The sequence below is a fragment of the Tamandua tetradactyla genome, chromosome X (assembly GCF_023851605.1).
Source record: "Tamandua tetradactyla isolate mTamTet1 chromosome X, mTamTet1.pri, whole genome shotgun sequence".
Classification (NCBI taxonomy): Eukaryota; Metazoa; Chordata; class Mammalia; order Pilosa; family Myrmecophagidae; genus Tamandua; species Tamandua tetradactyla.
The window spans coordinates 157,796,732-157,823,511 of NC_135353.1; the positions used below are offsets into that span (position 1 = coordinate 157,796,732).

A 26,780-nucleotide genomic window follows, 5' to 3' on the forward strand; every position below is an offset into this window, starting at 1 on the left:
CGCCAATAAATACAACAATTTAGATGAAATGGACGGGTTCCTGGAAAGACATGAACAACCAACTTTGACTCAAGAAGACATAGATGACCTCAACAAACCAATCACAAGTAAAGAAATTGAATTAGTCATTCAAAAGCTTCCTAAAAAGAAAAGTCCAGGACCAGATGGCTTCACATGTGAATTCCACCAAACGTTCCAGAAAGAATTAGTACCAATTCTCCTCAAACTCTTCAAAAAAATCGAAGTGGAGGGAAAACTACGTAATTCATTCTATGAAGCCAACATCACCCTCATACCAAAACCAGGCAAAGATATTACAAAAAAAAAAACTACAGACCAAGCTCTCTAATGAATATAGATGCAAAAATCCTCAATAAAATTCTAGCAAATCGTATCCAACAACACATTAAAAGAATTATACATCATGACCAAGTAGGATTCATCCCAGGTATGCAAGGATGGTTCAACATAAGAAAATCAATTAATGTAATACACCATATCAACAAATCAAAGCAGAAAAATCACATGATCATCTCAATTGATGCAGAGAAGGCATTTGACAAGATTCAACATCCTTTCCTGTTGAAAACACTTCAAAAGATAGGAATACAAGGGAACTTCCTTAAAATGATAGAGGGAATATATGAAAAACCCACAGTTAATATCATCCTCAATGGGGAAAAATTGAAAACTTTCCCCCTAAGATCAGGAACAAGACAAGGATGTTCACTATCACCAATATTATTCAACATTGTGTTGGAGGTTCTAGCCAGAGCAATTAGACAAGAAAAAGAAATATAAGGCATCAAAATTGGAAAGGAAGAAGTAAAACTATCACTGTTTGCAGACGATATGATACTATACGTCGAAAACCCAGAAAAATCCACAACAAAACTACTAGAGCTAATAAATGAGTACAGCAAAGTAGCAGGTTACAAGATCAACATTCAAAAATCTGTAGCATTTCTATACACTAGTAATGAACAAGCTGAGGGGGAAATGAAGAAATGAATCCCATTTACAATTGCAACTAAAAGAATAAAATACCTAGGAATAAATTTAACTAAAGAGACAAAAAACCTATATAAAGAAAACTACAAAAAACTGTTAAAAGAAATCACAGAAGACCTAAATAGATGGAAGGGCATACCGTGTTCATGGATTGGAAGACTAAATATAGTTAAGATGTCAATCCTACCTAAATTGATTTACAGATTCAATGCAATACCAATCAAAATCCCAACAACTTATTTTTCAGAAATAGAAAAACCAATAAGCAAATTTATCTGGAAGGGCAGGGTGCCCCGAATTGCTAAAAACATCTTGAGGAAAAAAAACGAAGCTGGAGGTCTCGCGCTGCCTGACTTTAAGGCATATTATGAAGCCACAGTGGTCAAAACAGCATGGTATTGGCATAAAGATAGATATATCGACCAATGGAATCGAATAGAGTGCTCAGATATAGACCCTCTCATCTATGGACATTTGATCTTTGATAAGGCAGTCAAGCCAACTCACCTGGGACAGAACAGTCTCTTCAATAAATGGTGCCTAGAGAACTGGATATCCATATGCAAAAGAATGAAAGAAGACCCATATCTCACACCCTATACAAAAGTTAACTCAAAATGGATCAAAGATCTAAACATTAGGTCTAAGACCATAAAACAGATAGAGGAAAATGTTGGGAGATATCTTATGGATCTTACAACTGGAGGCGGTTTTATGGACCTTAAACCTAAAGCAAGAACACTGAAGAAGGAAATAAATAAATGGGAGCTCCTCAAAATTAAACACTTTTGTGCATCAAAGAACTTCATCAAGAAAGTAGAAAGACAGCCTACACAATGGGAGACAATATTTGGAAATGACATATCAGATAAAGGTCTAGTATCCAGAATTTATAAAGAGATTGTTCCACTCAACAACAAAAAGACAGCCAACCCAATTACAAAATGGGAAAAAGACTTGAACAGACACCTCTCAGAAGAGGAAATACAGATGGCCAAGAGGCACATGAAGAGATGCTCAATGTCCCTGGCCATTAGAGAAATGCAAATCAAAACCACAATGAGATATCATCTCACACCCACCAGAATGGCCATTATCAACAAAACAGAAAATGACAAGTGCTGGAGAGGATGCGGAGAAAGAGGCACACTTATCCACTGTTGGTGGGAATGTCAAATGGTGCAACCACTGTGGAAGGCAGTTTGGCGGTTCCTCAAAAAGCTGAGTATAGAATTGCCATACGACCCAGCAATACCATTGCTGGGAATATACTCAAAGGACTTAAGGGCAAAGACACAAACGGACATTTGCACACCAATGTTTATAGCAGCGTTATTTACAATTGCAAAGAGATGGAAACAGCCAAAATCTCCATCAACAGAAGAGTGGCTAAACAAACTGTGGTATATACATACGATGGAATACTATGCAGCTTTAAGACAGGATAAACTTATGAAGCATGTAATAACGTGGATGGACCTAGAGAACATTATGCTGAGTGAGTCTAGCCAAAAACTAAAGGACAAATACTGTATGGTCCCACTTATGTGAACCGACATTCGAGAATAAACTTGGAATATGTCATTGGTAACAGAGACCAGCAGGAGTTAGAAACAGGGTAAGGTAATGGGTAATTGGAGCTGAAGGGATACAGACTGTGCAACAGGACTAGATACAAAAACTCAAAAATGGACAGCACAATAATACCTAATTGTAAAGTAATCATGTTAAAACACTGAATGAAACTGCATCTGAGCTATAGGTTTTTTTTTTTGTTTGTCTGTTTGTTTGTTTGTGTCTTTTCTTTTTCCTTTTTTTACTATTATTTTTATTTTTTTCTCTATATTAACATTCTATATCTTTTTCTGTTGTTTTGCTAGTTCTTTTCCTAAATCGATGCAAATGTACTAAGAAATGATGATCATGCATCTATGTGATAATGTTAAGAATTACTGATTGCATATGTAGAATGGAATGATTTCTAAATGTGTTAATTTCTTTTTTTTCTTTAATTAATAATAAAAAAAAACACCATTACATACCAAGGATAATCCCAACTTTGTCAGGTTTTTATACCTGCTAGATGTAGTTGGCTAATATTTTGTTTAGGATTTATGCATATATATTCATAATTGAGACTCACAAATGATTTTCCTTTCTCATTTGGTCCTTTGTTATGCTTGAGTCACCTAGACAGTATTCCCTCTATGTATAATTCGGAATAGGTTGTATAAAATTGGAAATTGTTTTTCTTGAATGTCAGGTAAAACGTGCTAGTAAAGACATGCGGGCCTGGAGTTTTCTTTGAAACAAAGTTTTTAATTAATGATTCCATTTCTTTAATTCTTATGGGACTATTCAGACTTATTGATTCATTCTGAAAATAAATGGGATTTTTCTAGAAATTTGTTCATTTTGTCAAAATTTCCAATTTCTTGGCATAAAGGTGTTCATATCTATTATCTTCTTAAGCTGTGCAAAATTATCTTTTTACTTTTCTAATACTGTCTGTGTCTTCACTTTTTCTTTATTAATCTTACCCAACATTTGTTAGTTTTATTACTCTTCTCAAAAAATCACTTATCACTCTTTTAGCTTTGCTGAGTGTCTCTATTATATACTTGGCTTTCTATTTCATTAATGTCTGCTCCTCTCCTTCCATTTACTTTCTTTGGCTTATCCTATTTTTCTTTTCCTAGCTTAAATTGGTTTGCTTAGCTCATTAATTCCCAGCATTTCTTCTTTTCAAATGTAAGCATTTAGGGTTATAAATTTCTTCCGAGTATCTCTTTAGTAGAATCTCATAAATTTTTATATGTAATGTTATCATTTGGTTCTAAAAAATTCCTAATATCGACAGCCATTTCTTTTTTTGATGTTACCTTCACACTGAAGTTTATCCTTTAGAATGTGCTTTTACTACGAGTCCAATGGAAGTATATTTAGTCAGTTTATTTGAGTGAAAAGTCTTCATATTTGCCTTCATTCTTGAAAAATGATTTCACTTAGTATAGAATTCTAGATCGACAGGGATTTTCTCCCAATACAATGAAGATTTAATTTCAGTTGTCTTTTGGCTTCCATTATTGGTGTTGAAAAGTCAGCTGTCAGTCTTATTGGTTCTTTGGTAGGTAGTTTGCTTTTAGAATCTCTTTATTTTGGCAGTCTAAAACATTTCCCAGTGTCTGCATGTGTATTACTTCATCCATTTTATTTTTCATAATCTGGTTGTGCTTCATTGAAATTTCTGGACCTTGTGGCATACCATTAGCTTTGGGAAATTCTCTGTGATTATTCAATACCACCTTTCCACCATTTTCTCTCAGGTCTCCTTCTAGAGCTCTTTGTCTATCTGTTACATTCTGGATAATTTTTTTTTAATCTCTCATCCAATTAACCAATTCCCTTTTCAACTGCACTTAAATGTCCTGTTAATTCAGGATTTGAATAGATTTTGATTATTAATTTTTTCCATTTCTAGAAGTTCTATTTGTTCTTTTTAAAATAGCTTTTTCAGTTTTATCATTTCTTGGCTGCTGACTCATTTTCTTTATCCCTTTTCTTTCAACATATAAAACATACTTGCATAATATTCTTTGGTAATTCTGATATCTAAAGGGTTTGTATATCCTACGGTCCAGTGCTTCTGCTGGCCCTCCCTCGTGCCTCATTTCCTAGGATGTCTGGCACACTAGGAACCAGGAAACACTTGGAATTTTACCCGTGCGAATACTTTGGGACATGGGTAGAAAGCAGGTTCCTCTCTCTACTACTTCTGCCAGAAACCTAAGGGCGCTACCAACCTGGTACCACTTTAAACTAAAATCTTGGCATGACACTATGTAGAATTCCTAGTTTCTGCTGCCTGAGATTTCGAAAATGTAAATGCCATACACTAAGACTTTTGAGTGCAGACAGTAGTTTGAATAAATGCAACTAATTTCACTTTCACCTCATTAACACAATAGTGAAAAGAATGGTTTAAATTCTCTTGTTTAAATTGTTTACATTTTAGAAACAGGAAAAAAGATGAGTGATTGAAACTGACTAAACAAGTTTGAAAAAGCCAAATCCCAAGCCTGCATTAGAAAAAGTGAGAGTAACCTATCTAGACCACAGAAGGCCCTCAATTCTCAAAAATTGGTGGTAAATACTCTGGAAGTACGGGTAAAATGAGGAAAGCAATAAAAAGTAAAGAAATAAACTGATAGTAGCTCCCCATTTCCTGACCTTCAGGAGGAAAGGCATATCTTGACAAGACCCTTCAAGCTCTGCTTCCTGCTACCCCTCATCCTGTTTGGGGCCTCAGGATCCTACTCCTGTGTCCCTATCTGCTGGAGTGACCATGCCCCACACCTACTTCACCTGGCTAACTCAGAGCATGGTAAGCGATCAATAAATATTTATTTGAACTAATGTAAGAACTACAGGATAATTCTCCAACCCCATATTTAACAATAAAACAAACTGACTGAAACCATTTAGGAGCAGTTAGATCTCATGATTTCCTCCCACATGCTGCACATTTCAGCCTGTATCCCACTCCAGCAAAAGACTAATTTTTCTTCTTGAGGGAGAACATTAAGACCAGCCGAAGGCACGGGTGCCATGTTGAAAACAGGGGGTGGGGGGTTTCAGTAAATGTATACACTCTGGATGCCAAGACTCTTCCCACCCTCTTCCCCTCTGCTCCCATTCAGGCCTGTATTCTGCATCCAGACACTAGAAGAATCTGTTCCAGGGAGTCAGATCAGCCAAGAAGAGAAATCTAAAAGATACTGACATTGAGGGGTCTCCAATAAGATGGCCCAACCAGATCATTCTACCATGAAGCCTATAGTTGGCAAGTCCCATCCATTTGTTTGGATCTTCCAATCAGCTTTTTATCTCCCAGCCATAAATATGAACAGATGATTAAGTTTAACCAGATATCTGCAGAAAACTTACTGGTCCTTAGAGACTAGTAAAAATAGAAAAAAGTAACTTCAAAGACACAGGCTAAACTTACACTAGGAAAAAAACTTAAAAATGCATAATATTAATATCATCAGAAGATCATTCTGTTTATTCCATAAATAATTAAATACCTACATGCCAGGTACTATTTGAAATGCTGGGAAAATATCAGTGAACAAAAAAGGAAAAAAAAATATCTATCCTCACAAAGCTTATATTCTAATGAGCAGACAACGGGGTGAGAGGCAGAGGATAAAACTTTAAATAAATAGAGTCATTAGGGAAAGCCTCAATAAGAAATAATAGATGTTACTACAAAGATGAGATAATAGTCTGTAACTGAAACAAGAACATTCAAAAAGTGAAAACGAGCCCTTGTAAATAAAAATGATAACAGAAACAGAAAGCTCAATAGAAAGGTTCAAAGCTAAGGAAATCTCCCAGAAAGTAAGGTGATACCCAAATAAAAGTTCCACAAAGAGTTAAACAGTTCATGAAAATTTCCCAGAAATTGTGACTGCTGAATCATTACAATGACATTTTTTTGGTCTCCAGTGTCCTGGAGCAGCTAAAAGAAAAAATGAGAAATTGTGGAACTGTAACCCTTACCAAACTTCAAAATCTGTTCTATAACTACATGTTTAAATGCACTTGAAATTTTATTGTTTTTTTTGTATATACATTTCACGATTTAAAAAAAAAACATTTAAAAATTTTCCCAGAGCTGGGTGAGATTGGTCAGGAGCAGAAGGACGAGTACTGTGTGGTCTCACTGATATGCACTGGCATTGATGAATGAACTTGGAGAATTTCAGTTAAGAACAGAGATTACCAGGAGGTGGAGGTAGGGTGGAGATTGGGTAATTGGAACTTGGAGGATACAGATTGTGCAACAGGACTGATTGTAGAAGCTCAGAGATGGATGGCGCAGTGCTGCCTGATTGTGGCACAATAATGTAAGTACACTGAATGAAGCTAAATGTGAGAATGACAGAGGGAGGAGGGCTGGGAACACATATGAAACCAGAAGGAAAGACAGATGATAAAGACTGAGATGGCATAATTTAGGAATGCCTAGAGTGTACAATGATTATGACCAAATGCACAAATTAAAAGATGTTTTTGCATAAGGAAGAAGGAAGAAATGTCAATATGGCAGGGTGTTGAAAACAGATGGCCGTTCATATTTTAAAACTTCAACTTCTGTCTGAGATTAAAGCAAACAATGTTTATTTGGTACAAAATTTATATTTTGACTAGTGCATTTCCTAATTTAACTAATATGGACAGTTCAATTGAACACCATTAAGTACATGGAACCTTGAAAGGGCATGAGATTTTGTAGATTTGTCCAGTGTGATGCCCTGATAAGTCCCAGAGTGATTTAAACAGTGAATAAAGAAGTATTTGCAAAGTCCTCTTGCTGGAATAGCGAGAAAGGGGGAAAATTCAACTTCCTCATTTGGAGAATTCCTGACATTCTCGCAAGCAGTGGGGACAACCAAATCAATAGACTAAGCCCTCAATCTTGGGGTTTGTTCATATGAAACCTATCCCCACAAAGGTAGGCTAAGCCTACTTAAAATTAGGCCTAAGAGTCACCCCTCAAGAGAACCTCTTTTGTTGCTCAGATGCGGCCTCTCTCTCTCAGGCAATACGACAAGCAAACTCACTGCCCTCCCCCTCTCTGTGTGGGACATGACTCCCAGGGGTGTAAACCTCCCTGGCAAAGTGGGACAGAAATCCTAGAATTAGCTGGGACTCAGCATCAAGGGACTGAGAAAACCTTCTTGACTGAAAGGGGGAAGAGAAAAATGAGACAAAATAAAGTGTCACTGGTTGAGAGATTCAAACAGAGTCAAGAGGTTATCCTGGAGGTTATTCTTACGTATTATATACATATCCCCTTTTTAGTTTATGGTGTATTAGAGTGGCTAGAGGGAAGTTCCTGAAACTGTACAGCTGTGTTCCAGTAGCCATGTTTCTTGAAGATGACTGGATAACGATACAGCTTTCACAATGTGACTATGTGATAGTGAAAACCTTCTGTCTGATGCTCCTTTTATCTACAGTATGGACAGATGAGTAAAAAATATGGATAAAAATAAATAAGAGGGGGAGCAAATGTTAAAATAAATTGAGTAGATTAAAATACTAGTGATCAATGAAAGGGAGTGGTAAGGGGTATAGGAAAAAAAATAGGGGAAACAAAAGCTAAAATATATTGGGTAGATGGAAATACTAGTGGTCAATGAGAGGGAGATGTAAGGGGTATGGTATGTATGAGTTTTTTCTTTTTATTAGTTTTTCTGGAGTGATGCAAATGTTCTAAGAAATGATCATGGTGATGAATATACAACTACGTGATGATACTGTGAGCCACTGATTGTACACTATGTATGGAATGTTCATATGTTAAGAATGTTTGTGTTTGTATGTTTTATTTTGTCAATAAAAATATATTTTAAAATTTCCCAGAAATTAAGAATATGAGTTTTCAAATTAAAAGTGTCCACTGAGTACCCAGGACAGTGAGAGAAAACAAACCCATGGCAATGCACATCACCATGAAATTTCAAAGCACTGGAATTAGAAGATCCTATGAGTTTCCAGCAGGGGTGGGGAGAGGACAGCAGGCCACATACTGATGATTAAGAATCCAAATGGTTTTAGACTTCTTAATATACCACTGGAAGCTAGAATTCTATAGATCAATGTCACCTAAATTCTGAAGAAAAATGATCTCTAACCAGTGACTGTATACCCAAACTAGCAGGCCTGTATGATAGGACAATTAAAGATATTTTTCGGTAGTCAGGGCCTCAAACTGCCCTCTATACACCCTTCTAAGGAAGCTACTAAAGGATGTGCTTCACTGAAACAAGAAATAAACCAAGAAAGAGCAAGACATGGTGTCGAAGCTTGGAGTTATGCACCCCAGAAAAAAGGTTCTTAATCCATTCATGTGGGTCAACCCACTGTAAATAGTGGCCTTTTGTTTTTTGTTTTAACATGGGCAGAAACCAGAAATCGAACCTGGGTCTCCGGCATGGAGGCAAGAACTCTGCCACTGAGCCATCATCACACTGCCCTGTAAATAGGACCTTTTGATGAGGTTACTTCAGTTAACGTGTGACCCAACTGAATCAGGATGGGTCTTGATCCTATTTTTGAAGACCTTACAGGGAAGGTCAAAGAGAGAAGCCAAAGGGAGCAGCAAGAAGCCTGATGTCAACAGAACCTGAAAAAGAAGCCAGGAGAGGCCGCTGTATACAAAAGACATGGATGAAGGATGGCTTGCAGCTAGTCCCAGAATGTCACAGTCTTCTTGCAGAAAGCATCATTTTTGTGGTAACTTAATTTTGGAGTTCTCTTAGCCTCAGAAACATGAGCCAATAACTCCCATTGTTGAATCCAGCCCATTACATGGTATTTGTTTTGGCAGCCAGGAAATGAAAACACATAGGATACAGGAAAAAGGAGACTCAGCACGGGGGAAAGAGGAAGAGAATCCTTGGATAACAGCGTAGGGGAGAGCACACACTGAAACTATGCACCAGGCAAAGGAGGCGAGTTTAGCTTGAAGCATTTCAGAAATCCCTGGAGATATTTCTTCCAAAAGATGAGATTGATACAATATCTGATGAGTCAGAATTTCATAAGAGGAACATTAGAAAATTAAAGGAATCTGCAGTTGAATCAGTAGTAAGGACACTGAGAAGAAACAAGTTGATTATTCACTCCAAGCGAAACAAAAGTTTGTATAAGTAAGAAAAATAATCAATTTACAATTTGGCTTAGCATTTGCATAGCCTTATTCATAACATAAACACACTAAATGTTAATCCAGCCAACATTACAATATAACTATACTGGGAGGATGGGATAGGGGAAAGGTGCCGAGAGAGGGAACAGATGGAGTAGATGATGCCAAAAACGGAATAGTCCTAAAGAAGTCATACAAACATGTTATTGAGAAAAATGGAATTAAATATACCAAAATAATCGACGTAAAAAAAATTCCCTAGTAGAGAGTATTCTCCTGAGTCTTAGGGTATATTTATGACCTTGGAGGAATTCCTCAGACTTCAGTTATCCCCTCGGTTCAGCAAGGAACCTTGGGCTTCTCCCTCCCCCAGAGGATATCAACTGTGATTATTCACCTTCCCTGCTTCTTCTCTCTCTTTCCAGAAGTCATTCCCACTGACCATCAGGCAAGAGAAGGGAAAACTAAAAACACCCACTCATTTTGCTTTGCTCTAGATTTAGGGATATCGGTGAAAATTCTCAAGATTTGTATTCTCATACACATGACTTCTGGAAATAAAAAAGCAGAGAAGGAAAGGAAAGGAAAATTGAACCTTTACATAAAGTGACACTTAAAAAAAATACTTTGGCTAAATAATATAAATTTAAAATTGCAAATAATGACAATGTACCTGTTAATAGTAACATATGCTGTCCTGGAAGGGAAAAGAAGGTAAGAGTACTCGTGAAGCAATTGCATAATTATTCCTGAAGTTTTGAGGTTGATAAGGCAGCACAAGGTTTTGCCAAACATGCCCCTCACCAAATTTTGTTTGCACAATCAGGGGAAAAAGAATAAATATCCAATTCCTGAAAATCAGATTAAAAGGTTCGTGGAAGAACTCTCTATAAGTAAAATCATTACCCTCCCCCTCTATGTGGGACATGACTCCCAGGGTGAGAGTCTCCTTGGCAGCGTGGGACATGATTCCCAGGGATGAGGCTGGCCCTGGCACCATGGGATTGACAACGCCTTCCAAACCAAAAGGGGGGGAAAGAAATGTAACAAAACAAGTTATCAGTGGCTGAGAGTTCAAATAGAGTCAAGAGGCTATTCTGGAGGCTACTCTTATACAAGCTTCAGCTAGATATTACTAATTGCCATGGTTTGCTAATTCTCAACCAATATCATTTATGTTAACCCTAAAGAACGCCCAGGGTTCTAACTGAGATCCTACAAAAGTTGCATACACTGTTTACTTTTCAGGAACCTAAAACCTTCAGACGGTTCCTAGGCCACGTAAGTCCTGAATCCCAGAGGTGCCACTCTCTCCTGAAATATCAACCAGCTCCATCCCCCTATTCCATATTGTCAACACCTCTTTTCAACATGAAAACATTAGAAAGGGCATAGTGGGAGAAGGCTCAAAAGAGAAGGAGGAGTATAACAGAGAAGATAGGATTTAACAAATGAGTATGACTGCTGATTCATTATACTGATACTTCTTTTAGTCTCCAGTATCTTAAAGCAGCTCAAAGGAAAAGCCTAAAATTGTGGAACTGTAACCCATACAAAACTCTGACATCTGTTCTATAACGAACTGTTGCAGTGTGCTTTGAAATTTATTGCTTTTTAAAATATATGTTTGACATTTGATTGAACACCGTAAGTACTTGGAATCTCAGGTAGGACATGAGATTTTGTTGGTTTGTCCAGAGTGATGCCCTGATGAATCCCAGAGTGATTGGATCAGTGAGTGGAAAAGTATTTGCAAAGCCCCCTTCGGGGAATGGTGAGAACGGGGAGAAATTCAACTTCCCCAAGTTGAATTGCTCATATTCTCACAAGCAGTGTGGACAACCAAAGCTATAGGCTGAGCCCCCAGTCTTGGGGTTTGTTCATATGAAACTTAACCCCACAAAGGACAGGTCAAGTCTACTCAAAATTTAGGTCTAAGAGTCACCCCCAAGAGAGCCTCTTTTGTTGCTCAGATGTGGCCTCTCTCTCCAGCCAATACAACAAGCAATCTCACCACTCTCCCCCTGGCTATGTAGGACATGCCTCCCAGGGGTGTGAACCTTCCTGGCAACGTGGGACAGAAATCCTAGAATGAGCTGAGACTCAGCATCAAGAGATTGAGAAAAACCCTAGAATGAGATGAGACTTAGCATCAAGGGATTGAGGAAACCTTCTCAACCAAAAGGGGGAAGAGTGAAATGAGACAAAGTGGCAATGGCTGAGAGATTCCAAACAGAGTCAAGAGGTTATCCTGGAGGTTATTCTTACGCATTAAGTAGATATCACCTTGTTATTCAAGATGTAATGGAGAGGCTGGAGGGAACTGCCTGAAAATGTAGAGCTGTGTTCCAGTAGCCATGTTTCTTGAGGATGATTGAATAATGATACAGCTTTCACAATGTGACTGTGTGATTGTGAAAATCTTGTGTCTGATGCTCCTTTTATCTACCTTGTCAACAAACGAGTAGAACATATGGAATAAAAATAAATAATAGGGGGAACAAATGCTAAAATAAATTTAGTTTGAAATGCTAGTGATCAATGAAAGCGAGGGGTAAGGGGTATGGTAGGTATAATCTTTTTTTTTTTCTTTTCTGTTTTCGTTTTATTTCTTTTTCTATTGTCTTTTTATTTCTTTTTCTGAATTGATGCAAATATTCTAAGAAATGATGAATATGCAACTAAGTGATGATATTGTGAATTAGTGATTATATATGTTGGTGTTTTATTTGGTTTGTTAAATTTTTTTTAATTAATAAATAAAATTTTTAAAAAGTGAAATAAAATATATGTTATACAAACAAACAAACAAAAAAACAAACAAACAAAAATTCAGCAAATGGTGCTGCAATAAAGGGATCCTCATATGGAAAAAGAATGAAATGTGACCCTACGTAAGATAATGGGTAATTGGAGCTGAAGAGATACAGACTGTGCAACAGGACTAGATACAAAAACTCAAAAATGGACAGCACAATAATACCTAATTGTAAAGTAATCATGTTAAAACACTGAATGAAGCTGCATCTGAGCTATAGGTTTAGTTTGTTTGTTTGTTTTTGTTTGTTTGTTCGTTTTTGTTTTTTGTTTTTTTTTTTACTATTATTATTACTTTTATTTCTTTTCTCTATATTAACATTCTATATCTTTGTCTGGTGTGTCGCTAGTTCTTCTAAACCGATGCAAATGTACTAAGAAACGATGATCATGCATCTATGTGATGATGTTAAGAATTACTGATTGCATATGTAGAATGGTATGATTTCTAAATGTTGGGTTAATTTCATTTTTTTTTTCCGTTAATTAATAAAAAAAAAAAGATTTATCAAAAAAAAAAAAAATGTGACCCTGCCATACAGCATACAAAAAAAAAAGAAAACAATGTTGAAAGGAGACTTCCAGTGGGACCTACTACTTTTAAGACTCAGTCAATAGAAGAGAGTTAGCCATATACAAACCTTCAACAAGGACCATTCCGTATCTTGACAGGCTAATAAAAACAGCTATTTCTTTATAATAGGAAGGGTTCTTTCTTTTTCTCCTTTCTAATCACAAAAGCACATGTAACTTTATATACATGTGAACTTATATACACAGTGATAGGTATGTATGCCATATATACCAGCATACATTATAAAATATATTATATACATAAATAAAATAAACCATTTGTCAGAAGTAGCCATTCTAATAATACCTTTATCTTCTGAATCCCGTCCCCATCCCCCCACCAAAAAAACTACAAGTCCATTAAATTCTTCCTTAAACAGAACAAAATGTCTTCACCAATTAAAAGAGATGAACTTACAACTTGGAATTGTTCAACAGGGATAATATTAATAACTGAGTTTTGGAAGGTAATGAGATCAAATTCAATTTTTTTTACTTTAATTAAGTCCTAGAGGGAAGTAAAATGACTTAACTAAGGTGACAAAGCTACTGGGGAGCTGTAATCGGTATCATACTTTGACCCTACAAGACAGGTAGTGGTAAAGTGCAGGAAAATACATTGGGATAGGGGATAAACAGCTAGGGAAGACACATTATCCAGGGAATAAGGAAGAGTTATATTCAGGAAATAAGCACATTGGAAAGTCTGAACATGAGAAAGTAACGTAGCTTCAAGGAACTAAAAGTATGCTTTGGAATAGGCTATAAGCCACCTATTCCAACTCATCCTATTACTGGAAGGTAAACAACATGTTCAACACTCTCTAAAAATGTGCCACTGTACCAAATATTTAGGCCTCTAGGTCATGTGGTTACCTCGTCACAAGACTATGTATGAACTTCCCTCTTTAAAAAATTTCAATGTGGTACTACTGGCATAAGGATAGACACATAGATGAATGGAATAAAATTCAAAGTCAAGAAAGAAACCCTTACATTTATGGCCAAGTGATTTTCAACAAAGATGCCAAGGTATTCAGTAGGGAAAGAAGAGTGTTTTTCAACAAATGGTGCTAGACAAGTGGATATCCACATACAAAAAGATGAACTTGGACCCTTACCTCATACTGTATGCAAAATTTAAATCAAAATAGATTAGAGATCTATACATAAGAGCTAAAATTATAAGCTTTTAGAGGAAAACATAGGAGAAAATCTTAGAGACATTGAGTGAGGCAAGGATTTCTTAGATATTACACCAAAAGCATGATACATAAAAAAATTGATAAATTATAGTTCATCAAAATTCAAAATGTTCATACTTCAAAAGATATCATTCAAAAAATGAAAAGACAAGTCACAGACTAGGAAAAAAATATTTGCAAATCACATATCTGATAAGGAACTTATTTCCAGAATATACAAAGAACTCCAGAATAACTCAAAAATAAGGTGAGAAACACCTAATTTATAAATGGACAAACGGTCTGAATAGACATTTCACCAAATATGATACAGGAGTTGCTATTAAGCATAAAAAAAAGATGCTCAACAACAGTTATCAAGGAAATACAAATCAAAACCACAACGAGATATCACTTCATACCCACTAGGATGGTTATAAATCAAAAAGACCATTCTAAGTGCTGGTGAGAGGATGTGAAGAAATGGTAACCCTCATGCACTGGTGGAGGGAATTTAAAGTGGTGCAGCCATTTTAGAAAACAGTACAGCAGTTTCTTAAAAAGTTAAATATAAATATACCATATAATCCAGCAACTCCACTATTAGGTATCTAGTGCGGAGAAATGAAAATTTATGTTCACACAAAGACTTTCATGCAAATGTTAACAGCAGCATTATTTATAATAGTGGAAGCAACCCAAATGTCCATCAAAATGACGAATGGGATGAACAAAATGTGGTAGAGCCATGCAGGGGAATACTATTCAGCAATGAACAGGCGTGGTATACCGATACATGCTATAACATGGATGAACCTACAAAACATTAGTAGTATAAAGGGAGCCAGACACAAAAGACACCACACTGTATCATTCTGTTTATCTGACATGACCAGAAAAGGCAAAAAAATCTCCAAACAGAAAACAGATTAGTGGTTGCCTGGGTCTAGGGGTGACAATGGGGAAAAATTGTTAACAGACAAGAGGGATATTACTGGGGAGCTGAACATGTTCCAAAACTGGATTCAAGTGATGGCTGTACAAGCTGATAAATTAACTAGAACTCATAGAATTGTTTACTTAAAATGGTGAATTTTATGGTCTGTAAATGATATTATTTTTAGTTTTTTAAAAAGCTAAGAGTGGGAAAAAAATATAATTAATAATACTGGAGGGGGGACACGAATGAACCAGGATAGGCCATGAATTGATAAATGCTGACTGTGGGAGTTCAGTATACAACTCTTCTTCATTTTTCACACATTTATACTTCTTGGTAAATAAAAAAATAATAATGACATATTCCTGAGATTTCCAAGTATTTATGAAAGTAAAACTTTCTTACCTCAGGGTACTTCATTTTAAATCATACAGAAGGAAACAGAGGAAAGAGCTATTTGAGAGCATATGGAGGGTATCGTGCTTATTCTTTAATATCTCTTTAAACTGTAGATATTAATTAGTATTAATCCCTATAGTCAAGCGTGCCCCCCAAATTAATGAATGTAGACTGATTTCTCTGACACTACATCTGCAACAAATATGTTAATAAAGATTTCCCATCTTCAAAGCATTCTGATAGAGAACAAAATAATTACATTCTCTGGCTCAGCCTTTTCATCTGTAATAAGAGAGAATTGTGTGAGATGATGTTTATGGTCTCTTTAAGAACTGACATACTATGATTTTAGAATTCTAGAACTAAGTTAACATGAAAATTCTTTTTTTCTGTACCTTGGGATACATGTTAAGGGTTAACTAGGTCCTCTGGTTAAAAGTTCTATCCACTAGATAAAATCATTTAAGCAACAAAAATGCATGAGAATTAAACATGATGAAACACAGGTATCTGGTTTCATTTATTATATTTACATAAATGTATTTCTCCTGATCATTTTAGTATTAAACTCTTTGGCTTGGCTAAAATTTCATAATTAGAGAAAAAAACAAGAAAAGCAAAAAGAAGCCAAGGCCAGCACACTGCAACCGCACCTTCTAAAGACTGAAACCAGCATGTAACTAGATGTTCCTCTAAATACTAACACAAATAGGTTTGGAAATACCTGGACTGTATTTTTACCTCCTAAAATATTCAGCTGCCCATCAGCCCAAATAGACATTTCTATGATTACACAAATTTCTAGACTTCAAACCTCCTATGCAGAAGTGGTACTATACTATACTGCAGTCGACACCTTTTATCCTCAAAGAGAACCTTTAGTTGCTGTCATTATGAATGCTGAATGTGTTCCTTCTAAGGACAGACCCTCTGCCACAAACAAAATTAGGTCTGGAAAGCAAGGATCCAGGTCTGGACAGCTAGAAGGCATTCCCTGGCCCTTCAAAGACAAATGACTGCACTAATAGCCAACTACCCAGGTCTGAAGATGCGTCCCATCCTTAGTCGGCTGGTGAAGCAGGATGAGGCCTGTGACCAATGAGAATCACAGCATCCAGCATCCTGCCTCCTGCCTTGTCCTGTCCTAAGAACTCAACCTCCACAAAGAACAGCTGTCTAGAGGGTAGGCTCTAGCATTGAACTGCACAAGTTTAAACCCTAGTTGCACCAGCAACTAGCTGCATGACCTTGGGCAAAATAACTACTATACCTACCTCACTGGGCTATTGGGATGATTAGAAGTAATGCATGTAAAGTGCTAGGAGTGGAATTGCTGAGCCATATGATAACTGAAATGAAAACACATGTTCACACAAAAACATGACCAAAAATTCATAGAAGCAATGTTCACTATAGCCAAAAAAGTGTAAACTCAACCCAACTGTCCATCAACTGTTCAACGGATTAACAAAATATGGTATATCCATACAACAGAATATCATTCAGCAATAGACAGAAATGAAGTACTGATTTATTCTACAACATGGACAAACCTTGAAACATTATGCTAAGTGAAAGAAACCAGACACAAAAAGCTACCTATTACATGATTCCTTACGAACTTATGGACTGTCCAGAATAGGCAAATTCATAGACACTGAAAATAGGTTTGTGGTTGGGTGGGGCTGTTGGGGGTGGAGGTAGGGGGCTTTAGGGGAAAGTTACTGTTAATAGGTACAGGTTCAAAATTAGATAGTGATGGCTGCACAATACTATGAAGATACTAAAAGTCACTGAACTGTATTGTGGTAGTTAGATTCAGTTGTCAACTTGGCCAGGTGAAGGCACCTAGTTCTGTTGCTGTGCACATGAGCCAATGGTACGTGAACCTCATCTGTTGCTGATTTACATCTGCAGTCAGCCAGGAGGCATGCCTGCTGCATGGATGACGTTTGACTTAATTGGCTGGTGCTTAAATGAGAGAGCTCAACATAGCACAGCCAAAGCAGCTCAGCATACCTCATCTCAGCACTTGCAGCTCAGCCCAGGCCTTTGGAGATGCAGAAAGGAATCACCCCAGGGAAAGTTGTTGGAACCCAGAGGCCTGGAGGGAAGGCCAGCAGAGATCACCCTGTGCCTTCCCACGTAAGAAAGAAGCTCAGATGAAAGTTAGGTGCCTTTCCTCTGAAGAACTAATGAAATAAATCCCCTTTTATTAAAAGCCAGTCCGTCTCTGGTGTGTTCCATTCCGGCAGCTAGCAAACTAGAACATGTACACTTTAAAAGAGTTAATTTTGTGGTACATGGATTATATTCCAATAAAGATTTTTCTTTTTTTTTTTTTTTAAGAAATGTCCAGATGGCTAAATCGAACCCTTGGCTGGCAGTACACTGTGAATCCAAAGTATAAAGAAGTAGTAGGAATCCCATAAGCATATGGATTATAAAATTCTATTTGATTTTAAAAGGAAACAAGTAGCTTTTACAGTAATGATACAATAAGGGAATTTACAAGGTCAGCTGTCTGGCTAGCCAAATGCATCTTTTAGGGAACATGAAAGGAAACTCTGGTCTTGAGAACACCTCTTCTCCCCAGGGGTTGCTGAAAGAAATATTCATTTGTAGAAAACCCAAGCCAGACTATTTATCAGTTCACCACTCAACAAACATACTTCACCTTCCAAGTTAAGAGAGAGTCCTTACCAAGACACTTTGCCCAACAGTACCTCTCACAATGGAGAGGCTTATAAACTTTCCTCAATGTTGGAGGGGCACTGAAGAGGTAATAAGATACCCGAAGACCATACTGGACCCTTTAAGATTGTTCTGGAATGCTGCTGTCATCTCAGCTGCATTCTAAGAGCTGGGAGCAGATGGTCATGAAGAGACCCAGGGTACAGAATGGTAATAAGTTTGAGACAGGTAACCTCAGCCAGGAAGAACATATCTGGTAACGTCTGGTACCATCTGGTCTTTGCAAGCATAGAATGAAATAAATGGTAACAGGTAATATTTACACGTGATGAAAAATTTAAAGTTACAAATACGTATTCATTGAAAATTAAGTCTCCCTCCCACTCCTGTCCCAAGTTATCCTGTTCCCGTAAGGACAACTAGTTACTGTTACTAGTGTAAGTATCCTTCCCAAAACTGTCAATACCTTTCAGAACACATGTATTCTGCACCAGGCCTTTTTCACTTAATTTCTTCTAGATATCTTTCTGTTTAGTATAAATACAGCTGCTGTTCTAGTTTGCTAGGTGCTGGAATGCAACACACCAGAGATGGACTAGCTTTTAATAAAAGGGGATTTATTTCATTAGTTCTTCAGAGGAAAGGTAGCTAACTTTCAACTGAGATTCTTTTTTACATGGGAAGGCACAGGGTGATCTGGCCTTCTCTCCAGGCCTCTGGGTTCTAACAACTTTCCCTGGGATGATTTCTTTCTGCATCTCCAAAGGCCTGGGCTGAGCTGCAAGTGCTGAGATGAGGTATGCTGAGCTGCTTTGGCTCTGCTACGTTGAGCTCTCTCATTTAAGCACCAGCCAATTAAGTCAAACGTCATTCATGCAGCAGGCACACCTCCTAGATGACTGCAGATGCAAATCAGCAACAGATGAGGTTCACGTACCATTGGCTCATGTGCACAGCAACAGAACTAGGTGCCTTCACCTGGCCAAGTTGACAACTGACTCTAACTACCACAGCTGCCTTATTCTTTTTAAGAGCTTTATAGGATTCCATGATAAGGATGTACCATATTTTCTTAATCATGAACTGAATTTTTCAAAGTTTTAGCATCAGTATGTCTAAAGCAGAGATAGGAAATTAGCAACCCATGGGCATATACTGTCCATGGATGTGCTTTGTTCAGTCGTAACAATGTTTTTAACTTCATGAATCACAATGTGTTTGGTCACCTGGGGTGTGGTGGAAAAAGCTGCCCACCAATGGCCATTCTCTTTTACAGTAAGGGAGCTGTCAGTAGGAAGTGGCTGCCCAGCCAGGGACTATGTTTCCCAACTACCTGGCAGCAAGGTATATCCATGAGACTGGGTTTCCCCGGTTAGATTTGAGCAGAAGGGATGAAAGTTCATGATCTGATCTGAAGCTTTAAGAGGAATAGCTATGTCTCCTCAACACAATCTTTTCCCTTTCTGCTAAATGACTATAAAAGGCCTATGGACACCATGGAAACCCTAGGCCACAAATATCAGGCATGGCTTTGTTGGAAGGGACAGGGTCAGAGTCTAGAGTAGGAGAGATGTTATTCACCCCACTTAATGAGAACAGGAGGAATCCCTTTAATCAAAAAAAAAAAAAAAACACCTGATGGAAATAGCAGTTTCAACAAGGAAAAAGAGGTTAGAGCCTAGAAAGTAGTAGCTTTGTACTGTGATTTCTCTTACAGGAATTTCAATAAATAATAAAACGTGTTCTGTGGCTTTAAATATAGAGTATGTCCTGAATTTGAGTGCCTCTAAGTTCTGTGCACATGCATCATCTACTGAAGAGGTTGCGGCACATTTCTCTTGCCTCTCAAACACAGCAGCTGCGTGGGACTGTGGTGGGATGGCTCCAAGACCTGAATGAGCCAGCACAGTTAGGTGTGATACCAGTACCTCGAGCCCAGGGATAGTCTAGGTTCCTGTAAATTGCACACTCACACTCACTCTTCTTATAGACAGCAAAGCTGAAGCCAATTGCCCCATAACCCACAAAGTTGGCCCTGTTCATTTTTTATTTAACTTTTTAACTGTATAATATAACATATATGCAAACCAAAGAAATAGTTTTCAAAGTACTCTTTAACACGTAGTTACAGGACAGATCCCCCAGAGTATTTCAAGGGCTACCATACCATCATCTCAGATTTTTCCTTCTAGCTGCTCCAGAATATAGGAGGTGAAAAGGAATAAATATTTTTTATCATCACAATAGACTTTTTTCTTCACTTTTTGTGAAAAATAACATATATGCAAAAAAGCAATAAATTTCAAAGCACAGCACAACAATTAGTTGTAGAACAGATTTCAGAGTTTGACAAGGGCCACAATTTTAGGTTTTTACTTCTAGCTGCTCTAAGATACTGGAGACTAAAAGAGATATCATTTAATGACTCAGCAATCATATTCATTTGTTAAATCCTACCTTCTCTGTATGACTCCACCATATCTTTGATCTTTCTAACCCTCTCTTTAGGGGTGCTTGGGCTATGGCCATTCTAACTTTTTCATGTTGGAAAGGTCTGTTACTAATATGGAATAGGGAGATGGAACTAGTTGATGTTCTGGAGAGGCTGGCCCCTCTAGGGTTCAGGACTTATCTGGTCCGGGGACCCATCTGGAGGTTGTAGGTTTCTGGAAAATTACCCAGGGCATGGAATCTTTGCAGAATCTTATATAACGCCCTAGATATTCTTTAGGATCCCTGTTCATTTTTATAGATTTACATTCTAAATTGGCCCTTGTTATTTTTCCCCTTATCATGCTACCCATCATCATAACTTCGAAGGTATTAATGCCACCCATTCTAAGCCATTCCCTTAAAACCTACCCATATCCAAAGCTAAGAGCCTGTGTGGTCTTTTCCTTCCCTGGGGACCCCTCAACAGTCTATAAAAGTCCTCTTCCTGTCATCATCATTTCTACGCAACAATTATCCCATCTTTTTCTTCATTTCTTTCCTTCATTTCTACTTCTTTGCATCTTCCGCCATCCTGTTTCTTTTCCATACTATCACTCTTCTTGAGAATATTATACTCTCTCTCAGCAACTTAGCCTCATTGACTCTGTTTTTCATGATCCTGTGTTCCTTTTTTTTAAAAAATAAAAAAAAAACTCCGTTTCATTTTATCTTTCACTTCAAGCCCACATCTTGTTGCATCTCACATTCTCTTCCCCCTTGTTTTGCCTTCCTTTATTATTCTATTGTTATATGCGGGGTGGCCCAGGTAGAATGCACCTTCAGTGATAAGCTGGCAGAAGCAGAGGGTATAAAGACTGGAGAGCCAAGACCCCAGGGGAGCAGCAGGGGAGCTTCTCCAGGCAGGCCTTCCCTCTCCCACCTGTATGAGGGAAGAGAGACCCAGAGCTTTTAAGACCAGAGTGAAGAAGAGAAGACAAGTGGTCTCTACGGTTAGACAAAGAGAGATGAAGCAACAGAAGCTGAGTGAGAAGAAAAAGCATCAATCGCCAGTAATGCTGTGGCCAATTATATTGATAATGATTAAAAAGAAGAACACCGGGTGGGCCACGGTGGCTCAGCAGGTAAGAATGCTTGCCTGCCAAGCCCGAGGACCCGGGTTCGATTCCTGGTGCCTGCCCATGTTAAAAAAAAAAAAAAAAAAAAAAAAGAAGAAGAACACTAGGCAGTATTGGCAAAGGTGTGAAAAGAACACTCAATGTGGGTGATAGGGTATATTGACAGACAAGAGTTTTCTATGGCTCAGTTTGGCAATGAATGTCAATACTTTAAATGTCTATGGCATCTGACACAGCAACTCCTTATAGGATTTGGCGCAAGAAAATAATCAGAATAGGAAACAAAAATAGGGATATGAAGTCATTAATTAATGTTGCCTTGTTTAAATGGGGGAATGGGGAGGCTAGAGCCTGGCAAAGCAGCTCACACCTGGCGCGGGTGGGGAGGTGGAGAGGGTAAGAGAAGGAGGGAGGAAACTGAGGAGCAGTGGAGAACAGCGGTAGGAGCAGGAAGAAGCGGAGGGGGGTGTGTGTGCTAGGAACATGCGAGGGGGAGAGAGGCTTCTGGGGTGGGGAGTGCGCATGTGCAAAAAGAGCAGGCAAAAGAATGGGGCAAAGTGTTTGGCTAGAGAAGGCAGGAGTCTCTCAGAGAGAAAAAAGAGGGGGGCTGGAGGGAGAGACAGAGACGGGGTGGGGGTGGGCACACAACAGAGAGGGGAGAGGTGGTGCACGTGTTAAGAGGCAGGGGTTGGGCATGAGAAGGGGGTCATGCTGGGGAGGAGGGAGGGCAAGGAGGCAGGCTCAGGAGAGGGTGGAGGGGTAAGTAAGCAAGAAGGGGGACACAGGAAAAAGAGAGGCAAGAGGGACATGTTTGGTAGACAGGCAGGTGCAAGCAACAGGCACTGTAGGGAGAGACAAACTGGGGGCAGAGGTGTGAAGGGAGGGGCAGGGGCAGGCAGACAGAAGAGAAAGGCAAGAGAGGGAGGTGTGGGAGAGAGAGAGACGAGAGAGAAAAACGGCCACCAAAGACAATAAGTGATGGCACATCCATATCCTGCAGGTCTTAAAGGGAGTGATGCGGATCTATATTATGAAAGGGAAAGACGGAAAGACCAGGATGCAGAACAGCAAGCCTCATGTGAGCCCCTTTACCTAACGTGGCACAGAAAGCCAAACCCAGCAGCGTGGTGACTCGATGTGAGCCATGGTTCACAGTGGCTGGCCAGTTCTGTTAGGTTTACATTATACTTGATGCTTTCCTGGCTTCTCAGAATTGTAATAATTTCTAGCAATAAACTAAAATTCTAAAGTTTAGACAGCCCCTTGTATTTTCTTGTGAGAATTAACCAACATGGAAACAAAGTAAGAGCATGCAGTGGGCATAATCTGCTTTTCCTCCTGCAGAAATGCTCTATTCTAATGTGATCAATCTAAGCTGCTCATTAACATTTATTGGTGTAAACCTGTGCTGAAAAGACAACGGAATTTGATTATGAATATAGACAGTGCTCACCTAGCTATTCATTGTCCACATTTTGGATTTAAGGCTTCTTTCCAGGGCCTTTATCAAATCAAAATACTTTGCATCTTGAAGTCATATGGACATAAGAGATGTAAAGAGAAGCTGTTCAGGCTCTCCGCAAAGCAGCCCCAGTGGGGAGATAAAGACTTGGGAGCAAGTATTTTATCTGGGTGTGGGGAAAGTGAGACCGGGAAGGGGAGAAAGCCGAGAAAGGGAAGAATGGGGTACTGGGGCTCGGTCCCACTGGAAAGCGTGCACAATGAATCCCAGAATTGTCCAACAGAGGGTCAAGGCGAGGTAGGAGGGGGAGGTTATCCTCAGACTCCCTTCCCTCCTAGGCCCAGGGCTGCCCCTGGGGGCAGTCAATCCCCAGAACTAAGGGGCCAGGGGAATCTGGGGTGGGGCATTGCCTGCATCTGCCTCAAATGCATACTGAGTGCCCATCTACCCAAACCTGCTGCCATTCAGATTATGTTTATTATCTCACCCAAGCCTTCCAACTCCATGGAGCCCAGTTTTAAAGATTAGAACTCCGAGGTGCAGAAAGTTTAAGCCACTTGTCTAAAATCAAACAGCTAAGTAGCAGAGCTGGACTCCAAAGCCAGCTGTCTCTCCCACTGTACTAGAAAATGTCTTAAAAACCACCTTATGTCAAGTCACCCACACAGCTAGCGTCTCCTTGGTGGGTTATACAGCCAGAGAGATCCTTGCACATTTCCAGCCTCCTTCTTTTGCAAGGGAAAAAATGCTGTAATATCTGCCCAGATTGTTTTAATCTTCTTGCATTCATATAAAAATCTTCTAGGTCATAATCCGCCAGCCGTGTGTGATTTTTATAGCATCATCATCCCTAGCTACCCCCACCCCACATCCCAGTTACTATGAAATTATGCCAGAATTGGGATCAAAGTATGAGGGGAAATTTAAGGCAAATGTTTGCCTGATGGACTCATGGCAGAGAATCAAATTTCAGAGAGAGTTCCAGATTCTAGTATATTTAAAAACAATCTATAACTTTACTGTGAGGAGAGTACTTTATTAGAACAAATAAAACATACTGAGCTCTGCCCGGACACAGAGGTCATGCTAATGTGTGGGCCAAAGAGTCTTTTCTCGCTTAAATAGAAAAGATAATAATCTGCAAATCACTAGCATCTGAGGCTGGCTTGACTTAAAATGCACACAATTCCAGGAAATATTCGTATTTATAGCTTGCCTGCATTAGTCAGTGCAAAGGCCCTTGGTGCTGTATTCTATCACTTTCACTAAAGCACAGGTATGTTTACTATGCGTCCCTCAGGTTCCCTGGGAGGACACCTCCCACTCACAGGAACCAGGGGAATGTCAGGCACGTCCCTCTGGCCTCCCCAACCTCAGCCCAGTGGCACAGCACCTGGCTCAAGAAAGCCCCACTCCCTCAGGCCCACCTGAAGGGGCCATTGGCCCCAGACCCCTCCACCAACCACCTAACTGTCAGTCAGATATAAGACACTGAGCTCCCTTAGCGTTACACCCTACAGGACACACGATCTTCTCCACAAGGTCAAAATGCAGGAGAAGGTTCTGGCCAGGCATTTATCACCATGATTTTTCACAGAAGAAATGCACAAGCGTCTGGGCAAACGACAGACAGCAACCCTGTTTACAAGTCACCATGATGCCGAGAACAGACCCACTCAGCGGGCCATCTAGGATTGAAATGTTTTTATCCTCCTGGTCCAGAATTTAATAATTCCTGGTCCACAGCAAGTGTGGGCAAGGCTCCAGACACATGTGCGCTCTCTCGGGCTGTAACTGCTTTCTGCCCAGAGAAGAGTGGCCAGGTCTGCTCTTTGTCTCTCCAGTAGACACAGCCACTGACTCCAACAGGAAAGGCGGGGCTCGGCTGCGGGAGCAGAGGGGACTTCACCTGGCACACTGGGCTGGAAGACTCTATTCAGGTCCAAGGAGGACGCTCTGGAATGGGTTTTCTGTGGCCGCGGTGGCGGGGTGGGGGGGTCGTCACCCCTTTTCATGGCCTCTTCTATGGAGGTGCTAGAGTAAGATCTGCAGTGAAATAAGGGAAGGTCAGAAGGGAAACGGCAAAGCTTTATTCCTCTGTAAAGGTGGATTCTTTAACGGAAAACACTCCCAATGTTAAGAGTGACTGCCAAGGGCTAACAAACCAAGAAAGCAGCCACATATTCTATTATCCCTTGGATGCCACTACCTATGCTAACTGCCCAATTCCCGACTGTGAATTGGAATCTTTGATCTTATTATACATTAAACCTAAATTTAGCCAAAAGGAAAAGCTTGAAGGAAACTCAAGTCTATTTCTACTGGAATTATTTTTAAGAGTAACATACAAACCCTTAAGCTTAAGGATTTCCCTATTTTAATAGAAGGGCTTCCTGGTATTAAGTGATAGCAGAACTTTTCTCCAGCATACATGCAAATGTGATCGCAGGTGCGTGGAACTGGGACAGGTAAACTGAGGGTAAGAATCAATTGTTCAACCGAATGTGCCACAAATGAAATTCAGGAGTGTAAAGCATTCATCAGTCAGGTTGAAGGGTCTAGGTTTTCTTGCCTTGCAAAATATGGGTTAGTTTGGAAAATTTTTAAATCAAAAGCCTTACTGTAACCTTCTCCTTAGATCTGTAGCAAGGTAGTAGATAACTAGACAGCTTCGGAGACCCTAACTCTAACAATGACATTTAAAGAAAAAAGGAACTAAATAACTTGCCAAAGGTCACATACCTAGAAAGTTACGATGGTATGCTGTCTCTGTTTGTAAATTCCATTTTTAAAATGTTCTCATATTGCCTATGAGTCAGGGAAGAATTCCTTTGGCAATAGTGGCTAAAATATGTTTTAGAGACCTTTTTATTTTCTATTTAACTTATTTAACTCAACTTCAGTACACTGGTCTATTGCTTAGGATGGGTCTAAACAGGTTTCCAATATGACAATCAAAAAAAGGCTCTAGGAAGTGGCTGAGTGCATCTCTTCTATTCAGCACCTTATCTAACTCTACATGCCAAAAAAAGAAGAAAGAACTTTGGCTAGAGATGTGTCCTAGAGACAAATTAACCTCAGAAAACTGTTCCTCACATTTAGTTGTTAGGGAGGCACTTGTAAAATTCAAATCTTGAGTTCCTCAAGATTTCTTTGTGGCACTTGAGGGTTTTGTTGTAAGGTTGCAATCTTCAATAAAGCCACTGTAATGGCATGTGACATGCTATGGGATGGTCCTTCAATGTAACTGCCAAGGCAAGGCAAGGCAAGGCAAGGCAAGGCAAGGCAAAAGCATGTAGGAACTAGCAGAGAAGGATGCTCTAACACTTTTAACTACAAAAAAGTGAATTGACATGAAAGGACACCAAAGTTTTAAATGGGAGGTTTTAATTTAAAAAGGAAACTAGAG

General features: G+C 39.0%; 1 protein-coding gene across 3 annotated transcripts in view; it reads right to left on the reverse strand.

Moving 5' to 3' along the window:
• Positions 1-26,780, reverse strand: part of REPS2 (RALBP1 associated Eps domain containing 2) — a 240,313-nt gene that overhangs the window by 62,930 nt on the left and 150,603 nt on the right. For all 3 annotated transcript variants that reach the window (XM_077145368.1, XM_077145371.1, XM_077145369.1), the window contains exon 13: positions 25,281-25,417. In XM_077145368.1, coding sequence (XP_077001483.1) covers positions 25,281-25,417 — 137 coding nt within the window. The remainder of the gene's footprint in view (positions 1-25,280; positions 25,418-26,780) is intronic.